This window comes from Vipera ursinii, assembly GCF_947247035.1.
Source record: "Vipera ursinii genome assembly, chromosome: 6".
Taxonomy (NCBI): Eukaryota; Metazoa; Chordata; class Lepidosauria; order Squamata; family Viperidae; genus Vipera; species Vipera ursinii.
The window spans coordinates 88,506,043-88,528,160 of NC_139515.1; the positions used below are offsets into that span (position 1 = coordinate 88,506,043).

General features: G+C 51.4%; 2 protein-coding genes and 1 long non-coding RNA gene across 3 annotated transcripts in view; 1 reads left to right on the forward strand and 2 right to left on the reverse strand.

The window, feature by feature from the left end:
* LOC310642465 overlaps positions 1-22,118 on the forward strand; it is a 477,812-nt gene that overhangs the window by 255,862 nt on the left and 199,832 nt on the right. The window lies entirely within an intron of this gene.
* On the reverse strand, positions 13,192-15,179 carry LOC310642695 (interferon-induced protein with tetratricopeptide repeats 5-like; the record flags this gene model as incomplete). Its single annotated transcript, XM_083366581.1, is given in 3 exon segments — positions 13,192-14,048; positions 14,051-14,549; positions 15,120-15,179. Coding segments are annotated over 3 exon segments (1,416 nt in total).
* Positions 21,768-22,118, reverse strand: part of KCP (kielin cysteine rich BMP regulator) — a gene marked incomplete at both ends in the record, with an annotated part of 64,615 nt that continues 64,264 nt past the window's right edge. Inside the window, one exon of the mRNA XM_083366584.1 lies at positions 21,768-22,115. Coding sequence (XP_083222710.1) covers positions 21,768-22,115 — 348 coding nt within the window. The remainder of the gene's footprint in view (positions 22,116-22,118) is intronic.

Below are 22,118 nucleotides of genomic sequence, written 5' to 3' on the forward strand. Positions count from 1 at the left end.
TGAAGTCCACAAGTCATAAAAGGGCCAAGTTTGAAGACCCCTGGTATAGAGGCTTCGGGGTTCCATGAAGACAGGCACAGTTCTGCTCCCGCCAACCCTCCTCCCTGGAATCTAGAGATTTAGATTTATCTCAGGGTCTGGATTCTAGATTTCCCATTTTGTGTTTTGAGGGGCGGGGAGTAGCTGACCGTTCTCCCGCCAACAGCTCCAGGGCCAGGAGGGCAGCCTGCAAAGTCGCCTCCTTCTCCACCAGCCACGCTTCGGCCTGCCAGCGTAAGAGCTGGCGCGAGGCCTCCAGGTCCCTGCAGCGAGAAAGGAAGTCGGAGCGTCCAAGAATCAGAATCAAAATCCTTCCTAATTTGGCCAAGTCTGATCAATCGACCATCCATTTATTGTTACAGCCGAAGGCCGACATGCAAATTAAACATTCGTAAATATAAACATAATTAAACATTTTAGATCTTTTAAATAATCTTTTATAATTCATTTTATTAGGGGTTTTTATCCAGCGTTGGACTGTACTCAGTGTATTTTTACTGTCAGGTCGGTAATATTCAGTTTTTCTGAAGCTAGTTTTTGTTATAACTGTCTGTAACACTAGGCCAGGGGGAGGCAACCTTGGCTCTTTTATGAGTCGTGGACTTCAACTCCCAGAATTCCTGGCTGGCTGGGGCAGGGTTAGGCAACCTCTTTTATGACTCGTGGACTTCAACTCCCAGAATTCCTGGCTGGCTAGGGCAGGGTTAGGCAACCTCTTTTATGACTCGTGGACTTCAACTCCCAGAATTCCTGGCTGGCTGGGGCAGGGTTAGGCAACCTCTTTTATGACTCGTGGACTTCAACTCCCAGAATTCCTGGCTGGCTGGGGCAGGGTTAGGCAACCTCTTTTATGACTCGTGGACTTCAACTCCCAGAATTCCTGGCTGGCTAGGGCAGGGTTAGGCAACCTCTTTTATGACTCGTGGACTTCAACTCCTGGGGGGGCTGGTTTCAACATCCCAGGAGACCCAGACTCACCTGCCCTCCAGAAGGCGGGGCTGGGCCAGGAGAGCAGCTGTCTCCCCCTGCTTCCTCCGTCGGAGCTGCAGGAGGGCCTGTCCTGCTGTGAGGTCCGCGGCTGAGCTGCCAAAGTGCTCCACATCAGGGTTGACCTCAGAGCTGGTGAGGAAGAAGATCAAGAGCTAGCATTTGCAATGGGCCCCAGAGAAGAGGAAAGGAGGCAGGCAGGCAAAGCAACTGAGAGATATTTTGCAGCCCTTAAATACCTTGGCTTGAACGTGGTGCAATTTATAGTTAGTCCTCAACTTATGGAGAATGGAATGGAATGGAATATGGAATATGGAATATGGAATATGGAATAGAATAGAATAGAATAGAATAGAATAGAATAGAATAGAATAGAATAGAATAGAATAGAATAGAATAGAATAGAATAGAATAGAAGGAAAATATGAAATGGAATAGAATAGAATAGAATAGAATAGAATAGAATAGAATAGAATAGAATAGAATAGAATAGAATAGAATAGAATAGAATAGAATATATGAAATGGAATAGAATAGAATAGAATAGAATAGAATAGAATAGAATAGAATAGAATAGAATGGAATAGAAAATATGAAATGGAATAGAATAGAATAGAATAGAATAGAATAGAATAGAATAGAATAGAATAGAATAGAATAGAATATGTTTGTTTGTTTATATATACCGCCCTTCTCCCGTAGGACTCAGGGCGGTTCACAAGGTATTTAAAATACAAATTACAAAAGTTAAGAACAATTAAAATAATTAAATTTAGTCCTTGAATAAAGTATAAAACCCCTGTTAAACTCCAATTAAAACCCAATTAAAATAAAATTAAAATTAAAATTCTCAGTCCTGGCCGGAAAGCTCAAAGAGCCAGGTCTTCAGGTCCTGGCGGAATGAACGAAGGTCAGGGGCAGTCCTGAGCTCTACGGGCAGCTGGTTCCAAAGGGCAGGTGCACCCACAGAGAAGGCCCTTCCCCTGGGTGTTACCCACTGACAATCTTTTGCCGGCGGTACCTTGAGAAGACCCTCCCTGTGGGAGCGCACAGGACGAAGGGAGCTTGATGCCGGCAGCAGGTGTTCCCTCAGATATCCCGGACCCAAGCCATTTAGGGCTTTATAGGTCATCACCAGCACCTTGAATCTCACCCGGAGGGCAACCGGAAGCCAATGCAGCTCGCGGAGCAGAGGTGTTACATGGGAGTGTCGGGAAACCCCCATCACAACTTGCGCGGCCGCATTCTGCACCAGTTGGAGCCTCCGAGTGGTCCTCAAGGGCAGCTCCATGTAGAGAGCGTTGCAGTAGTCCAACCGGGAGGTCACGAGCGCATGAGTGACTGTGCGTAGGGCATCTCGGTCCAGATAGGGCTGCAACTGGCGCACCAGGCGAAACTGGGCAAAGGCCCCCCTGGTCACAGCTCCTATGTGATCTTCAAAACTGAGCCGCGAATCCAGGAGGACACCCAAGTTGCGAGCCCTATCAACGGGGGGTAACACCTCACCCCCCATCATTAAAGGTGGAATGGACTGGTTAACCCGAGATGCCGGTACGCCGGTACGCACAGCCACTCAGTCTTGGCAGGATTGAGACGAATAGAATAGAATAGAATAGAATAGAATAGAATAGAATAGAATAGAATAGAATAGAATAGAATAGAATAGAATAGAATAGAATAGAATAGAATAGAATAAGAAATGGAAAGAATAGAAAAGAATAGAAGAATAGAATAGAATAGAATAGAATAGAATAGAATAGAATAGAATAGAATAGAATAGAATAGAATAGAATAGAATAGAATAGAATAGAATAGAATAGAATAGAATAGAATAGAATAGAAAATATGGAATGAACAGAATGGAACAGAATAGAATAGAAAATATGGAATGGAATGCAATGGAACGGAACGGAATAGAATAGAATAAAAAATATGGAATGAACAGAATGGAACAGAACAGAACAGAACAACAGAATAGAATTCTTTATTGGCCAAGTGTGATTGGACACACGAGGAATTTGCCTAAGCATTCACTGTACATAAAAGCAATAAGAGATAAGTCATAATCATAGTCATCATGCAAGTACATTCATCCAAAATCACAGGATGCAACACTCAGTGATAGTCCTAGGACACTAAAATAAGCAATCAGCATAATTCATACTAGGATACTCAATAAAACAATATAAATCCCAAGGTGCAAGCTATACCTGAGCTGGTGCCCAGCCCCCGGGAGACTGGACAGGTGGAGAAGGCTCCCCTCAGGCAGGGCCAGCTCCACCAGCGCCATCATCTCCAAGAGCTTCTCCTCCTTGGTCTGTTGGGCCAAGCATGTCCATATCTGATGTCCTGGGAGAGGGAGAAGAAGACCGGATAACCCCTGGAGAAGGAAGGAGGAGGAACTCCCTCGAGGTAGCCTTCCTCACCCCACCTTCCTTCCCTGCCAGGTTATCTGACTTGGCACTATAATTCCCATTGCACCGGCTGGGTTTAGGAGGGTGATGGAGAAGGCGATGGTTGAGGAAGAAAGGCGCTTTTTTCAGGAGGCAACTGGGCTTCCTGGTTCTTCTCTGAAGGTGTTTTGCGTCTCATCTAAGAAGCTTCTTCGGCTCTGACCGGACAGTGGAGGATGGCAGGATTTATATTCCTTGCAGACAGCTGGTGATTTGCATTTGTTTAGAGAGTCGTTGAGGCTGCTTGGAGGTCTGAACAGCCCTCTCTCAATAGTCAGGGAGGGATACGATATCATCTATCTCCAAGTCCTTTCCGCAGTTCCAAGAAGGCTCCACACCCATTTGCACCACTCGGGGGACCCTGAGGACACAGACAAACCTCCAGGTGGCCTCAATGACCCTCTAAAAGGATGCAAATGACCAGCTGTCTGCAAGGAGTATAAATCCTTCCATCCCCCCCCCACCATCCAGTCAGAGCTAAAGAGAAATGTCTTCAGAGAAAAACAAGAATGTCCAGCTGCTTCCTGAAAAAGCACCTTTGGGATCTTCTTCCTAGTTTTGGGTGGACTTGAAGATGTCCTCTCCATTCCTCTCCGGCTACCACCTTGCTCCAGGCCATCAACCTCCCAGGTGGAATCTCTGCCTCCCAGGACCATCTGCTCACCAAAATGGCCTCTCAGCATCTCCTGGCAGAGCTTCCTTTGAAGGGCCTGGTACTTCCGTTCCAAGGCTGCCAGCAAGGAAGAGGCCGGGCTCGTGGAGTCCCACCTGTGGAAGAGAAGGTTTCCCCCATCATCTGCACCAGCTTCCTGGCTTCCTGCTCTCTGGGCAGGTGTTCCACTTTGGAAGGGAAACTGAGCTCCTTCCTACACTGAGAAGAACTTCGCCCATGCTAGCTGTGTTGTCTCCTACTGTGGCCTTGGCCATTTTCTATCCTTCTGCATGGTTCCTACTTGTGTCACTTTGATAGGACCCATTAGTCTGGACCACATCTGGAACCTGAATCTATCTATCATCTATCTATCTATCTATCTATCTATCTATCTATCTATCTATCTATCTATCTATCTATCTATCTATCTTTCTCTTTCTTTTTTCTTTCTTTCTTTCTTTTTTTCTTCTTTCTATCTTTCTATCTTTTCTTTCTTCCTTCCTTCCTTCTTAATTACCTACCTTTCTTCTCAATAACCCGTCCTTCCTTCCTCCTTCCCTTCCTTCCTTCCCTCCTTCTCAATCAACTTCCTTCCTTGATTCCTTCCTTCCTCCTTCCCTCCCTTCCTTCCCTGATTCCTTCCTTTCTCCTTCCTTCCCTCCCTCCTTCCCTTCCTTCCTTTCTTTCCTTCCTCCCTCCCTCTCTTTCTTGCCATGTCATCATCCAGAGTGACCCTGGGTGTCTTATAATGCAATAACCTTCCCTTCTTTTGACTCCTTGGCCTTCTTCCGACCACGTCTTGGTTCCAGTCAGCCACTGACATAGAGTGAAGACCAAGCTTGATCTCTTATCTTTTTGGATTCTTCTGAGACTTCTGTTCCCCCAGGTTTTTCTTACCAACTGGGGACCCGGCTGACTTCCCATTCCAGGGATTGGGCCATGTGACCTCTGGTTCCCCACCGAGAGAAGGATCTGTCCATGGTCGCAGCAAGGCCCTTCAGAAGACAGAAAACCCTGTCAATGCGTCTCCCATTGTCTCCAATTGCATGTCAGAGTCATTTTCTGGGTTTTCTCTAACCCATCTTTGAACGTTGTGCACATTCACTTCCTGAAATTAATCCATGGCTCAGTTTATTGGACAGACCCAAAATTTAGGTAATTCAGTAAATTACCAGTTGGTTAAATTTCGGTACAACCCAATCCAGCCCAATCTAATTCAACCCAACCCAGTTCAACCCAACCCAACTCAATTCAACCCAACCCAACCCAACTCAATTCAACCCAACCCAATTTGACCCAACCCACTTCAACTCAACCAACCCAACCCAACCCAACCCAACAACCAAATCCAGCCCAACCCAATCCAAATATTTTGAATGCTGGACAGGTCTTAATCAATCTGACATTGGAAGGATTCAGACAAAACGAATTCCACTGCACATTTTCTGTCCCATGCCGCAAGCCATTGCATGTTGTGAGGCCTGATCAGGCTCAAAGTTAATACTATTGCATGTCAATTGTACTCCCAGTTGCTTTTTCATGAGGCAACTGGACTGTCCTTGTTTTTCCTTGAAGACATTTCTGAAGAACCATTGAAGAAGCTTCTTGGATCAGAAGCAAAACCTCTTCAAGCAAAAACAAAGCCCAGTTTCCTCTTGAAAGAAGCGCCTTCGGGACAACCATGACCCGGATGACGGAGAATCTCCCCAGACGTGTCAGTTGTCCCTATCTCTCAACAGTTGGTGAATGCAAGATGTCTGTCCAGAATTGCATCCCTTCCTGAGAGTTGGGTGAGAGGCAGTCTTCAAGGACTGCCCTTCATTACTCTATCACACGAGGAGAAGATCTAGAACCATCTCCTGGCCACCCCCATGGTCCCGACTCACCTGTTCCTCTGAAGCACTTTGTCGTCCTCCTGAGAGGTCCTCCAGCAGCTGGTGGGCACAACAGCCCTGCCAAGGTTGTCCATCAAAGACCTGAGTGATTGAGAAGGTGCTGAACGGAGGTGGGTCAGATCCTCCCCCTCCCCTTGGAATAGAGCAGCCATTACAAGATGATGGGTAGGGAACTGCCTCAGAGGGAAGGGGTGGGTAGACCTCATCCTTCTACCCTAGCATTTATTGCACCAAAGAACACCAGGACATCTCCTCCCTCTGAGCGGAGTTTGCATCCAGGAAATTCAACCTTCTACAAGTCCCATCATCCACAATGGCTAGGGATGATGGGGATAACAGAATAACAGAGTTGGAAGGGACCTTGGAGGTCTTCTAGTCCAGCTCCCTGCTTGGGAGAGCCTATGGTGTCCAGTCTCTTCTTGAAAACCTCCAGTGATGGAGCACCCACAACTTCAGGAGGCAAGTAGTTCCCCTGGTTAATTGTCCTCACTGTCAGGAAGTTTCTCCTTAGTTCCAGGTTGTTTCTGTCCTTGATTAGTTGCCATCCGTTGCTTCTTGTCCTGCCTTCAGGGGCTTTGAATAATGGAATAACAGAGTTGGAAGGGACCTTGGAGGCCTTCTAGTCCAACCTGCTGCTCAGGCAGGAGACCCCATACCATTTCAGACAAATGCCTGTCCAGTCTCTTCTTAAAAATCTCCAGTGTTGTAACACCCACAACTTCTGGAGGCCAGTCGTTCCACTGGTTAATTGTTCTCACTGTTCAGGAAGTTTCTCCTTAGTTCTAGGTTGCTTCTCTCCTTGATGAGTTTCCATCCGTTGCTTCTTGTCCTGCCTTCAGGGGCTTTGGAGAACAGCTTGACTGCCTCTTCTTTGGGGCAGCCCCTGAGATATTGGAAGACTGCTATCATGTCCCCGCTCATCCTTCTTTTCATTAGTCCTTCCTAGTCCTTCCTTCATTTCACTGCAATCATGTCAGCCCTGGTCCTTTTGGACTGAAATGGTGTGTAGGGACACCTCCCCGAGCAGAGGGCTGGACTAGAAGACCTCCAAGGTCCCTTCCAACTCTTTATTCAGTCTTCATGGATTCCCTGTAACATTTCAAGATTGTGGGAAACGAAAATATCGGCTGTTTTTCTAGGCAAGGTTTAGGCCCAGGTAAACTAAACCGGGCGTCCTGGACAAAGTATTGAACCAAAGTTTGCGCTACGTTTAATTTTGCAGTTTTGCCATTGTACTTTTTTAAAATATGATTTTGCTAAGCTTGCTTGTTTCAAATATATTTAGAACATAAGGACTGGAACAGTTAAGGTAATAGGGACCTGAAAATAGCTGAGGGATGTGGGTTCCAATATACACAGGTATATGTGGAACGTTACGTTCACCAGAAGGTCAGCAGGAAGCCAGCAGACCATCTGACTATAGAACGGGAAAGGGTATAAAGAGTTGGGTCTGGACCTGATTGATGGCCTAGCCCTAGAGCAAGGTAGGCAACCTTGGCTCTTTTATGACTCATGGACTTCAACTCCCAGAATTCCTGAGCCTGTATGGGGGAACTATGGCCCCCTTCATGACTCAAACTCCCAGAATTCCTGAGCCAGCATGGGGGAACTATGACCCCTTCATGACTCGTGGACTTCAACTCCCAGAATTCCTGAGCCAACATGGGGGAACTATGGCCCCCCTCATGACTCGTGACTTCAACTCCCAGAATTCCTCAGCCAGCATGGGGGAACTATGGCCCCCTCATGACTCGTGGACTTCAACTCCCAGAATTCTTGAGCCAACATGGGGGGAACTATGGCCCCCCTCATGACTCGTGACTTCAACTCCCAGAATTCCTCAGCCAGCATGGGGGAACTATGGCCCCCTCATGACTCGTGGACTTCAACTCCCAGAATTCCTGAGCCAACATGGGGGAACTATGGCCCCCTTCATGACTCAAACTCCCAGAATTCCTGAGCCAGCATGGGGGAACTATGACCCCTTCATGACTCGTGGACTTCAACTCCCAGAATTCCTGAGCCAACATGGGGGAACTATGGCCCCCCTCATGACTCGTGACTTCAACTCCCAGAATTCCTCAGCCAGCATGGGGGAACTATGGCCCCCTCATGACTCGTGGACTTCAACTCCCAGAATTCTTGAGCCAACATGGGGGGAACTATGGCCCCCCTCATGACTCGTGACTTCAACTCCCAGAATTCCTCAGCTAGCATGGGGGAACTATGGCCCCCTCATGACTCGTGGACTTCAACTCCCAGAATTCCTGAGCCAACATGGGGGAACTATGGCCCCCCTCATGACTCGTGACTTCAACTCCCAGAATTCCTCAGCCAGCATGGGGGAACTATGGCCCCCTCATGACTCGTGGACTTCAACTCCCAGAATTCCTCAGCCAGCATGGGGGAACTATGGCCCCCTCATGACTCGTGAACTTCAACTCCCAGAATTCCTGAGCCGGCATGGCTCAGCATGGAAACCTCTCCCTTTCCCCTCAGCATGAGGAGGGAGAATTCTCCATAAACATCTTCCTGTAGTAGAGGATTTGCTTTGGTAGAACTTAGAACTTCTCCTACCTGGTAGACAGCAGCTCGCAGCTGAGCCCGTTCTTCTGGCGTCTGGAAGGGCCCACATTGGAGGTCTCCGTGTCCCAGAAGCCCCTGGGTCTCTGGCTGAGGTGGGCTGGCCTCCATTTGAGGGGACGTTGGTAGCCAGCAACCCTCTCCTTCAAGAGAGTTAGGGGGGAAGTAGCTTTGATGATGGTTAGGATGTATTTGATGATGGTTAGGATGTATTTGATAATGGTTAGGATGTATTACGGCAGGACTGCCCTCTCATTTATTGTCCTAGAACAGGGGTAGGCCACCTTGGCTCTTTTATGAATTCTGGGAGTTGAAGTCCACGAGTCATAAAAGAGCCAAGGTGGTCTATCACTATCCTAGAATACAAAGCCCATCATCCAGGTTGGTTGGGGATGATGGTTCTCTCTCTCTCTTCCTTTCTCTCTCTTTCTTGCCCTCTCCCTCTTTTTCTCTCTCCCTCTCTCTCTCTCTCTCTCTCTCTCTCCCCCCCCGAACCCCCCCCAGCAAAGTCTCTCGGTGTCCCACCCTCCCATGGGGTGGGGTTGGGGGGGGGCGTGGCAGACAAAAAAGTGCTGGATTTGCACAGCCTGTCAGGACCCACCCCAAACCACGTCTTAGGAAGACAAAATTCTTGGAGTCAAATCTATTCCAAAAAGAATCTTTACTATGACATGCTTGGTTGTAGGAAACGAGAGAGGACTTAATATTATTCCATGAAGTAAACCCTTATAAAGAGTTCCCGGTTTAACCCCCCCTTAACCCCATTTGGTCAGTCCCCCATCCTTCCTCTCGTATCATCCCTCTCGTGGGAAAAAGGAACTTAGGACCTTTCATGTTTATTGCTCTCTTCCGTGACACAAGCCAGATGCTAGCCCCCCCCTTTTGTTTCCCCAGTTCAAAAGGCTTCTCTTTTCCTTTGAAATGCCTATTGCCAGTTCAATACACATCTATCCTCTTCTCTTCGGGAGATGGCAGAATCCATGGAACAATGTTTGAAACATTCCATTTATGAATATGATATAAATGGATTCTGACACAGCCCCACAAATTGGGTCAGGGGGAGACCTCCCTTGATACCGATCGGGGTTCACTTGGTTATTTCCCAGAGGGGGCGGGATGGTTTCTGAGCTGGACCCCCAGGAAAAGGGACACTTCAGCCTGTAAACGCAGCAAGGTGTGTGTGTGTGTGGGGGGGAGCCCCCTCCTCAGCCCAAAGTGGGGTTGGGCGGCAGGCAGGGGAATGAATCTTGCCCAGGTTGCTCAAGGGAGGCCCGGAGGAGTCAAGAGGGGCCAAGAAAAGCGGCCACGGGGGGGGGCGGAGGGAGGAAGAAGCAGAAGGGCGGCATCCCCCCCCCTCCCGCCCCTCTTATCGGCCGTTCCTCCCTACCTGATTGGAGGGAGGGACGTTAAAGAAGCCCCCCCCTGCCCCCCCGCTTCTCAAGTCCGCACCTCTGCCAGCTTTGGAGATTCTTGGTTGCAACGGGGGGGGGGAGAAGGAGGTGAGAAGACGGCCGTCCAGGAACCTCCCAGCTGACACCCCCCCCCCCGCCGTCCGTCCCCGGCCTCAATTATTCAAGGGCTGCATGATATACGAGAGCCGGCCGGCTCCCCCGCAGCCAGACGGAGCATCTGCGGAGCGACTCCGGTTACACAGGCTCCGGCTTCTCTCTCTCTCTTTCTCGCACTTTCTCTCTCTCTCTCTCTCTCTTTCGCTCGCTCTTTCTAGCTCCCTCACTTTTTCTTTCTTCCTCTTTCACGCACTTTTTCTGGTTCTGTCTCTCTCTCTCTCTTTCGCTCGCTCTTTCTAGCTCTCTCACTTTTTCTTTCTTCCTTTCTCTTTCACGCACTTTTTCTGGTTCTGTCTCTCTCTCTCTCTTTCACTCGCTCTTTCTAGCTCTCTCACTTTTTCTTTCTTCCTCTTTCTCTTTCACGCACTTTTTCTGGTTCTGTCTCTCTTTCTCACGCTCTCTCTCTCTAGCTCTCGCATTTTTCCCCTCCTATTTCCTCTTTCACACGCTTTCTGTCTCTCGCACTTTCTAGCTCTTGCACTTTTTTCTCTTTCTCTTTCACACTATTTCTTTCTGTTTCTCCCACTTTCTCTGTCTCCCCCACTTTCAAGCTCTCGCACTTTTTTCTGGGTCGTAAAATGGGGCAAAACACTAAACACATTTCTCACTTTACAACATAGAAGTTTGGGCTCAATTGAGCTGAGGACCACCTGTACTTTATTGTATTCTGCCTATAATACAGGAATCTCTCCAGCCTCAGCCTGGCAAAAGCTGAAGGTTTCAAGGCTAACCTCCACTTAACTCCTCTTCAATGCCTGGCTAGGTGTTTCCCAACACAAACACACACACACACACACACACACACACACACACACACACACACACACAGCAATTGGGCCAGGCACCCCAGGACCTCTGATCCTGACTCAACAAGCTTTCCTCCTTAACAAGCTCAACAATTCCAGTATGTGTGGCGCAATCCCCCCAAAAAACTTGGCGCTCTCTCTCTCTGTGTATGTATGTTTGTGTACACACACACACACACACACACACACAGAGCAATTGAGCCAGGCACGCCAGGACCTCTGATCCTGACTCAACAAGCTTTCCTCCTTAACAAGCTCAACAATTCCAGTATGTGTGGTGCAATCCCCCCAAAAAACTTGGCGCTCTCTCTGTGTGTATGTATGTTTGTGTAAGTTTGTGTGTGTGTGTGTGTGTGTGTGTGTGTGTAGGGTTGGAGTGATGGTCCTCTGGCCTAGAAAATTGAGGAAGGGCAGAAAAAAAGGGAAGATCTGCAGGCAACAGCCCTAAGACAATTTTACAAGTTTCTTCTGGTCAAAAGACCACCAAAAGGAGGGTGGGGTGCACTCAGTGAAAGAGTGTAGAAAATAAATCAGAGTCTAGAAAACAATACTAATATCCATTTATTGTATAATGCCCATCTAGCTATCCAAAGTATAAAAAGGTACAGGATAAAAAACTGAAGGTCTATATAAAAAAAATCCTAAAAGGCCACTGAAAGGATGGATTAGAAGCATTAGATACTTGTAGGGGAGCATGACACATTAGGAGCACTCTATCTGACAAACTAGATCCTCCTTAATTCTACTTTTAAGGCACAGGTCATGCCACAATACTTGTAGCGGGGTTGGGGCGAGAATGGGGCCAGCTGAGAGGCTTTGCAGGAGCCCTGCTGATTAGGCAGGAAGATGAGGAGCTCCAGCAGCTGCCATGGGTCTGACGGTGGGGCGTGGCTTGGAGGAGGGAAGAAAAAGGAGGAGGAAGCCGACAAAAGGGAAGAAGAGAGGAGGCTTGGTGGAGCTTGCAGTTCTGAGTCAGCTGATTGAAGACAGAGTAAGAAGCTCGGGTTTTCGTGTTTGCTTTTTTTGCTTCATTATAGGCAAGCTGGATGAAAGGGGGAGGGATAGAGAGTAGTTACTGAAACTGCTTGAAGCAGGCCAGGCAGGGAGGGATAGAGGGTGAGAGTAGTTGTTGGAGGTGTTTGCTTGAAGCAGGCCAGGCAGAGAGAGTGGGAGTAGCTTGCTGGAGCTGTTTGCTTGAAGCAGGCCAGGTAGAGAGGGTGTGTGTGAGAATGGCTGGTTGGAGCTGTTTGCTTGAACCAGGCCAGGCAGAGAGACAGAGAGAGGGTGAGAGAGATGGGTGGGGAAAGGTGAAGTTTTATTGTTTCTTTCTCTTTCGTTGTGGGCAAACCAGATGAAGAGTGGGTAGTTTGGGGAGTTTAAATCCCTTTCCCTAATTGGAGTACGTTAGGCAGAGGGAGAGTTAGGGAAGAGTTTGACATACATCTTTTAGTGGGAGGTAAGGGGTTTTTTTCCTTCATAGGATCAGTTGGGGGAGATAAAAGGGGCTTACATGGAGTGAGGTCAGAGAGGGGCAAGGAGAGTGGACAGGGGAGGCCTCTGCCAGCGCCAGAGATTGATTGCCATCATTTTTGGCAAATTGTTGTCATCAAAAATGGATTAACATTGTCCTGGGCACGTTGTTGTCACCAGAGACTGGATACCATTACTTTAGGCAAGTTGCCATCACCAGAGGCTGATTATCATCGTTCTGGGTAAGTTGTTGTCATTAGCGATTGACTACCATCTTCCCTGTAAGTTCTTATTGCCTGAGATCAACCACCATCATCCCACGTGAGTCAGCGTTGAGAGAGAGCGACCATCACTGCTCCAGGTGCGTGGCTGCCGATCGTAACTGAATACCACTATGTCACGTGCCCTGTTAGGCAGAGGCGCCGACGTGAGAGACCTCTTTGGGCTGGTGGCCACTTAGAGGGGAGGTTGGGAGTGCCCGGACTTAAGTGATCCCTACGGGGGTGGCTCTACATATTGTATGCTGCCGCATAAGGTTTGTATCTGCAAGCAGAAAGATGGTGTACAATTTTCCAGTGTGCACCCCGGATTATTCGTGCACTACACAGGGAAAGGGAAGGAGGGAGAGGTGGTCAAAAACGTTATTTTGCTTTCCAGAAACACCCCAGGGAGGAGCAGCTCAGGGCTGTGAGGGGGCATCCCCCCATGGGGATGGAGCACCCCGATATTCCCAACTGGTTACTGGGGAAGGTCCCATGAGGGCAGGGCTCTCCATGCATTTTGACGAAGAGCCCAATGCTTTGCTTCCATTTCGCGCAGCAGACGCCGGACCGCGCTCTCTTGCTCCATCTCGCCTTCTGAACGGAAGGCCCTGGCTAGCTCATTCAGACACTGCTCCAGCTGCTTCTGCTCCACAGGGTGGTCCCCCGGCACCTCCAAGCAGGCCTCGTACGCCCGCAGCGCTGCCTGCCTCTGCCCCTTCTTGTGGAGGAGGAAATCCCCCCAGTGCAGATAGAAAGACTGCTGGCATCGCTTGCTGGAGGTTGGTAGCTCCTCCATCAAGCCCAGGTAGACCTCCTCCTCGTAAAGCGGACGCCTCTCTCCGTACAACTTTGCCAGCTTCAGCCGGGAAAACACAGATCGAGGATTCAATTCCAGTGACCGTTTGAAGCACTCAATGGCGTCTTCCACGATTTCCGCTCTGTTCCCCTCGATTTCTTGATCTAAGAGGTACATGTAACGCATGCCAAGGTCATAGTGCAGGAGATAGTAGTCACCTTGGAGGGCGATGGCCTTCTTCAGGGTGGAAATGGCCTGGGAGGTAGAGTGGATCTTAATGACCTTGGTGGCAAATCTCAGGAGTTCCGGGTTGAGGCTGTTCTGGACCACATCGTCGGCAAGGTGTTGCGCTCTTTCAGGATCTTTCCAACAGAGAAGCTGTGCCAGGTGTACTTTGGCTTCATAGTTTTCGGGCTGGCTACAGATGAGCCCTTTCAGCAACTTCTGGCACTCTTCCTGTAACTTATCATCATAAAAGTGTGTCCAGAAAGCGAAGGTGGAGAAGGCCAGGCCCTCCTCCAGCTCAGCGTTGGGCTCCTGTCGTAATCGGTCAAGTGGTAGCAGATCCAGGCGCAGTTCCCGTAGACCAGCAGGACTTGGCGCGAGAAGGTCTCCGGAGGTTCCTTCCTCAAGACCTCCTTGGCTTCCTGCAGGATGTCCAGGGCCTCTTTGGGGCTCCCCTCCAGATGGCGCAGATAGGCCTTCAGGGCGAGGTAGGTGCCCCGGTTATGGAAGGGGCCGTGCTCCAGGCGGAGAGACAGAATCACAAGGCCTTGTCCGACGTTCATCTTGTCCTTGACCTCAAAATCCCAGGTGAAGTGACACTGCAGGCGCTGGAGCTTCTCCTTCAGGGGTCTGCTGTGGGGGGAAGGGGGGAGGGGGAGGGGAAGACAAAATGGAGGAGCCCTGGGTGAGTGGCAAAGGATACCTGCCCTGGGCGGACGGGCAGGTGGGCTCAGATAATGCGCTGACCACAAAGGGTGCTGACCGTGTGGACCTCCGATTGGGACTCCTTGGATGGGGGTCTTACACAGAAGCTAGCTTCCAAGGGAGGGAACCCATTTTAGCCTCAAGTCTTAAAAGCTCTTGGGAGCTCTCCTGCCCCCCTTTCCCCTTTTAGGGACACCCAAGTGGCTGCCTTTCCTGTGCTTCCCCTTCCTCATTTCCGGGGGTGGGGGGAGGAGGGTTAGGGTTAAACAATACAGCTAAGTCCTCGACTTACAACCGTTTGCTCAGTGACTGTTCAAAATTACAACAGCATGGAAAAGACCATTTTTCACACAAATGACCTTTGCAGCATCCCTGTGGCCACGTGAGTTCCATTAGATTGCTTGACCACTGACTCACATTTGTGACAGTCGCAGTGTGTCGCCCCCCCCAGGGTCGTGTGATCCCCTTCTGCGACCTTCGGACGAGTAACGTCGGAAAATGGGGAAAGCCGGATTCACTTAACAACCGTGCGGCCCGCTTCCCGGTGATTCACTTAACCACTGTGGCAAGAAAAGTCGTAAAATGGGTCAAAATCCACTTGACAAAATGTTTCACTTGTTTTTTTTTGGGGGGGGGCGAGAAGAAAAATCAATTGTGGTCGTAAGTCGAGGACTTACCTGTACTCGGCCTCTGTTGGGCACGGAGCAGCCGAGGTTGGCACTGAGCAGGCTCCGCATGTTGTGTGAATGCCCAGGGGCGCCATAAAAGGCAGACCTTCATACCTGGGCACGGCCTTCGACCCCTGGTGAGGAAGGGGCCGCCCCTCCCCCTCTGGAATCCAGGGGGAGGGAGGCGGTGGAAAGAGGGGAGGGGACACTTTTGAAGCCGATTGTGGAGGACTGCACCCCAATCCACTGAAATCTGATGCCCCCCCATTGTTTCGAGGTGGAGTTTTTGACGGGCCCTGTGATGGGTTGGGCTCTGGGGGGGAGGGCTTGTGGGGCAGGAGGGCAGCTGCAAAGAGCTGCAGAGAGTCTGGGGGTGGGCGGGCGAAGGAGGGTTGTGGGGCCCTCTACTGGGGTTGGTCTGTGGGGAGGCCAAGGCTACTCGAGACATGGGGAGCTAGTCCCTCAGCTAGGATGGGGGGGCAGCCTCGCCAGAGTCTCCTTCCATGCAGAGTCTACTTGGGTGGGTGGGCAGCTGCCTTCGGCTATTCCGGACTATTGCCGAAGGGGGGCAGTACCCTGTAATGCACCCTCCCCAGCCGAGGGTCCCACACCTTTGAGACTGCAAAGAGCCGGAGAGTCTGAGGGGGGGAGGAGGGGGTGCTCTGCTGGGGTTTGACCAAGGGCACCCAGGCCACAGGGAGCTGGTCCCCTCAGATGGATGGGGAGGTAGCTTTTGCAGACTCCTGCGGTGTGTGTGTGTGTGTGTTTGTATGTGTGTGGTGGGGCAGGGGCGAACTGCCTTTGGAGCCTCGCTGGGGGGGGCACACTTGCAGCGCTGCCTCCCCCACCCACAAGGGTCCCGCTCCGGCTCCTTCGGAGCTGCGAAGCGCTATAGACAGGAAGGGGGGGCGGTTGTTAGAGTTGGGGAGGGGGCGTTATGGGGCAGGAGGGGGGGGTTGCCTGTTCCGAAGTCTCGCTGCTGCCCCCTCCCCAGTTGCAGCGCAGGTTCTCCCTCCGGCTCTTTCGGGCTTGAAAAGCGCTGCAGAGCCAGCTTGCGCCTCAAGCCGTTGCCCCCCCCCAGCCCCTTTTAGAGGCAGGGGTCCCAGGCTCGTGTTGCATCAGCGGGACCGCCCTGGGGGGCCCCTCAGATAGTTGAAGCGGGGTAGGGGGCCAAAGAGACCTGTGCTGCAGCTGCAGCAGCCCCCTCCCACCCATTTTGCAGGGAAGAGATGTTCCTCGGAATTCAGCGGGACCCTTTAGCGACCCTTCCCCTCCTCTGTTCTTAGGGGGTGCTCCGTCCCGATACCCCCCCCCCCGCTCCGCCTACCTCATCTTGCCACACCGCCGCGCTCCGGCTGCCTCGCTGGAGTTCGGGCGCAACGAGCGGAGTCGGCCAGGTGGGAGGACGGGGAGGTCCCGGCGGGAAATCAAAAAGGAAAGCCGTGCGGGGGTGGGGGCGGAGGGGGCGCGCCCAGGTTGGATGGGGAGGGGGGAGGCTTGGCGGGCAGATCGGCCGTCCAGCAAACCGCATTCGGACCACGCAGCCAGCTTCGCGTTTCGTTGGCGCCTTTTGCGTGCAGGTGGGGAGGGGGTGCGATTGTGGGAACGTCTCGTGGAGGATTCGAGGCCTTGCACGTGGAGTGAGCCGCTTTCCTCCGAGCGCGAGAGGGGAGAACGGCGGACCCATTCCTACCCCCCCCCCGCCCCGTCTCTCTGCCCCGAGGAGGAAACAAGCAGGGCAACTTTTAGCATTTTTGCTCAAGCAGTCTCCATTTTGTTTACTCCTGGCTTGGACTGGACCCCGATGAAGGTTTTTCTTTCAACGTCCCTTACAACGCAGCACCAAGTTTCCCAAGTTGTTGTTGTTGTTGTTATTGTTCTTCTTCTTCTTCTTCTTCTTCTTTCTTCTTTCTTCTTTCTTCTTTCTTCTTCCTTCTTCTTTCTTCTTCTTCTTTCTTCTTCTTCTTTCTTCTTCCTTCTTCCTTCTTCTTCCTTCTTCTTCTTCCTTCTTCTTCTTTCTTCTTCTTCTTTCTTCTTCCTTCTTTCTTCTTCCTTCTTTCTTCTTCTTCCTTCTTCTTCTTTCTTCTTTCTTCTTTCTTCTTTCTTCTTTCTTCTTTCTTCTTTCTTCTTTCTTCTTCTTCTTCTTCTTCTTCTTCTTCTTCTTCTTCTTCTTCTTCTTCTTCTTCTTCTTCTTCTTCTTCTCCTTCCTCTTCCTCTTCTTCTTCTCCTCCTCCTCCTCTTTACAGATATTCTCCTTTATTGACTTTCACCGGTTTACAACATCATAAAACCCCCCCAAAAAATAGATGAATAAAGGCAAAGCTTAAAATAGGCTTAAAAGTAAGTTAAAATCTGGGCTGGGCAGCGCCTGTAAAATGTTTCCGTGCAAACTGGGCTACTGAACGCCCCACAGAGTGAATTTTATTAATGCACAAATCCACTAAAACGAACCCTAACCTCTCACCCCTTCTGCCTCCCTCCTTCTTCCTCCCGCATCCATCATTTCGTTTGCCTTGTCGTTTTACTGGGTCTTTATTATACACTTGAGGATTTTAAGGTTTTTGTTGCTCTCAGCCACCCAGAGGTGCTTCGAAAGGAGGCTCGCGCCAAATCATACCATCTTTCCCAGTTGGTGTAATACATAGATTCTTGTTTCTGTTTTAACATATAGGTTAGTTTATCCATTTCAGCACAATTCAGAATCTTATTAATTAATATGACACTTCTTAGTTAATATGACACTTCATAGTGATCTTTATGATAATATTTAATAGTCGAAATAGACAACGTTAAATAAGATTTAAGATTTACCGGGATGTAATTATGTGTAACTGCACAGGGGATTTTAATCCCCAGGTAGTTTATATGCATGTTTGTTAAGTGTTTGTTTGTCTTTTTCCTTTTCATTCTTAATTTGAAATGCATATACTTAGTGTGTATGTGTCTGTAAATATTTAATAAATTTAATTTAAAAAAAAAGAAAGGAGGCTCGCGCCAAATCAATTTAATACACACATTTAGTAAGTGAATGAATGAATATTAATACATAGAATGAAGAAAAAGAAAGAACGAAATGAAGGAGAAAGAAAGAAAGAAAGAAAGAAAGAAAGAAAGAAAGAAAGAAAGAAAGAAAGAAAGAAAGAAAGAAAGAAAGAAAAGTAAAATGGGTCGAGCGATTCGGGATTCCGAGGCAAGGATCGAGCGCTGGAGGATTGTCGCTGCGCTGCGCTGCGCTTCCTCTCTGGCTCCCGGAGCGAAGCATTTGGATTCCGCGCACGGGATCGCATCATCGGCCGCCGGGGAACGAGCGCATCGCGGCGCATCAAAGGAACGGGCGTGGCGAGAAGCGCCGGGCGTGTTCTGCCCCCCCCCCGTACCCGGGACGCTTCCAGGGCCCGAGAAAGCAAGCCAAGGGGGCTTTAGAGCTGAACCCGGGTCCGGCATCCGACGGTGGAGAGGGTCCAAGAGGCATCCACATAACCGGAGACCCCTAACACGCATACCAGGCGCTCAAAGGGAGCGAGGATCGCGCTTGGGTGGTCGGTCGTCGGAACGCGGTTAGAGAGAGAGGATCGATTGGCCCGCGAAGCAGGCGGTCTGAACGGGTCTCCTTGTCAAGGCTCTTGCACCCGAGACGGGCGGTGCCCCAACCAACCAATCAATTAGTGCCTGCAATTAGTGCAGGTTCGAGTCCCACCAGGCTCAAGGTTGACTCAGCCTTCCATCCTTCCGAGGTAGGTAAAATGAGGACACAGATTGTTGGGGGCAATTAAGCTGACTTTGTAATAATGCCGCTTGGGGTGTGTGTGAAAGCCCTAATAAGCAGGCAGATACGTAGAATGAAGGCTACTGCTAAGCTTGTAAGCCGCTCTGAGTCTTCGGAGGGCGGGATATAAATGGAATTAAAATAAAATCAATCAATCAATCAATCAATCCAGTCAGTCAGTCAGTCAATCAATCAATCCAGTCAGTCAGTCAATCAATCAATCCAGTCAGTCAGTCAGTCAGTCAGTCAATCAAGCAATCAATCCAGTCAGCAAGCTAACAACCCGGCCGCTGACACATTCTCCGCGACCCACTCTCGCTACTTTCGTTTCGGTCGTCGGAACGCGGTTAGAGAGAGAGAGAGGACCGATTGGCCCGCGAAGCAGGCGGTCTGAACGGGTCTCCTTGTCAAGGCACTTACACCCGAGACGGGCGGTGCCCCAATCAATCAATCAATCAATCAATCAATCAATCAATCAATCAATCAATCAATCCAGTCAGCAAGCTAACAACCCGGCCGCTGACACATTCTCCGCGACCCACTCTCGCTACTTTCGTTTTCGATTTCCCGACTCCAGGAACGCAAAACGAAACCGGCGCCTGAGCCGCCCGCCTCTCCTCGCCTTGCCCCAGAGCGGGAGGGGCAGCCGGAGCGCCAGCAGTGCGGAAAGATGAGGTACGCCTGGGGAGAGCGGAGCCCCCCCTCCATGGAAGAGAGGGAGGCAGGAGAGGGTCCCTAAAGGGCGAGGGTCCGCCTGGGTTTCGGGGAACGGTTCTTCCCTGCCAAACGGGTGTGCGCGGGGGGGGGGCAGTGCTGCTGCAACCGGGTCTTTGCGCCCCCCCCGCGGCCCCCAAAATCAACTAGAGACAGACGGGCAGAGGCAGACAAGAACCCGGGCACTTCTAGGGAGCAGGAGGGTTGGGAAGCGGTCCGAGAGAACGAGAGGAGCAGAGTTGGAAGGGACCTTGTAGGGTCATCTAGTCCAACCCCCTTCCCAAGCAAGAGTCCCTGGCCTAGCCCATTTCTGACGGATGGCAGCCCAAGTCTCTTCTTCCCTTGAAAGCCTCCAGTAACGGGCCCGCCCCGCCAAGAGTTGCCTGGGTTCACACGACTGCAGCCCCCCCTCCCCACCCGCACGCAAAAGACCCAAAACAAAACAAAAGTTGGCGCTGAGCTGGGTGGGTCGTCCGAATGCACTTTGCTGGACGGCCGATTTGCCCGTGAAGCAGGAGGCCTGAATAGCCCCCCCCCCCCCACGCCCTCCCCCTGACCAACCCGACCTGGACGCCCTAGGCCAGGGCTAGGCAACCTTGGCTCTTTTACGCCTCGTGGACTTCAACTCCCAGAATCCCTGAGCCAGCGTGCCCTAGGCGATGCCCCCCAGCAGTCTCCCCCCCCCCCCGACTTCCACCCTCTGCTTTCGTTGTGGATTTCCCCGGCGGGCCGTCCCGTCCTCCCACCTGGCCGACTTCGCTGCTTGCACCCAAACGCGGGACAGGCGACCGGAGCGCGGCCGTGTGGCAGGATGAAGCAGGCGGGGCGGTGGGGAGGGTGTCGGGACGGAGGAGGGGAGGGGTCCCTAATGGGCGAGGGTCCCGCTGAATTCCGGGGAACGGTTCTTCCCTGCAAAATGGGGGGGGGGGAACTGCAGCTGTTGCAGCAACCCAGGTCTCTGTTCCCCTCCCCTCCTTCAACTGAGTTCCCATCCCTCTCGCCCCCCCCCCACACCCCGTGGGGTCCTGCTTCTGCCACTCGAGTCTGGGACCCCTGCCTTTCATGGGGGGGCGGGATCGGGTGGGGGACGCGGCCTGGGGTGTAACCTGGCTCTCCTGCACCATCCAGCCCCACCCGACAGAGTCCAGGTGAGAAGATGCGTTTCAAAGACGTGGCCGCTGGAGAAACTCCAGGGTAGGCGGTTCTCCTCTTGCCTAACAACCTCGCAGCAACAACAACAATCTCCCTGGAGTGTCCCGGGAGCCCTTTGCAGCTGCGCCCTCGGTCGGTGGTGGGGGTATTGCAGGGGGGCCCCCCCAATCAGCCCCCCTCCTGCAAAAAGTGTCCTGCTCGTGCCAAGGCTGCCCCCCTCCATTGCCAGCTGAGGGACTAGCCACCCCAGGGCCTGAGTAGCCTTGGCACCCCAGAAAGCCCAACCCCACTAGAGGGCCCCACAACCCCCCCTCCCCCGAGACTCTCCAACATCCTCCCTGCCTGCCTCTGCAGCCCTGAAGGAGCCGGAGGGGGACCCTGGGATGGGGAGGTGGCATTGTGGGAGACAGGAATAGGCAAAGTCAGCTCCGCCCCTGCCCCACAAGCCCCCAGACTCTCCCCCTCCATGTTTTTTGTGCATGAGACTGCAGGTAACCCCCCCCCAAGAGTCAGACCCCACCAGAGGGCCATCCAACCCCCATTTGAAATGGGACTGACAACCCCAGACAATGGAGAGCCTCGGATTTTTAAGGCGGTCCTCCATTACACCACCAAATTGTCCCTCCCACCTGTTTCCACCCTCCGGCCCCTCCTTGGAGAGCCTGTCCCCCCCTCCCTCGTGGAAGACCATGCTGTGGATGATGGTGAACCCTGGGGGGTTCAAAAAGGATTCGGAGCCTGTTCAGTGGCCACCTTGTCTGCTCTGTGCCCGTGGTTTAGTTTTGAAGATAGCAAGGTCCAAGGATTGCTCTCTCTCTCTCTCTTTCTCTCTCTCTCTCTCTCTCTCTCTCTCTCTCTCTCTCTCTCTCTCTCTCTCTCACGCACATACACACACACCAGGAATGAGGAAGGGGAAGAACAGCAAAGGCAGGCAGAGGGGTATCCCCTAAAGACCAAAGGGGGGCAGGAAAGCTCCCGAGAGCTTTTAAGAGTGGCGAGCAGAGACCCCCGCTGCAGAAAAGAGGCTAAAATGGGTTCCCTTCCTTGGAAGCTAGCTTCTGTGTGGTGGTCCACACGGTCAGCACCGCCAACGCATTATCTGAGCCCACTTGCCCGTCCGCCCAGGGCAGGTATCCTTTGCCACTCACCCAGGGCTCCTCCATTTTGTCTTCCCCCTCCCTCTCCCCCCCTTCCCCCACTGCAGACCCCTGAAGGAGAAGCTCCAGCGCCTGCAGTGTCACTTCACCTGGGATTTTGAGGTCAAGGACAAGATGAACATCGGGCACTGCCTTGTGACTCTGTCTCTCCGCCTGGAGCACGGCCCCTTCCATAACCGGGGCACCTATCTCGCCCTGAAGGCCTATCTGCGCCATCTG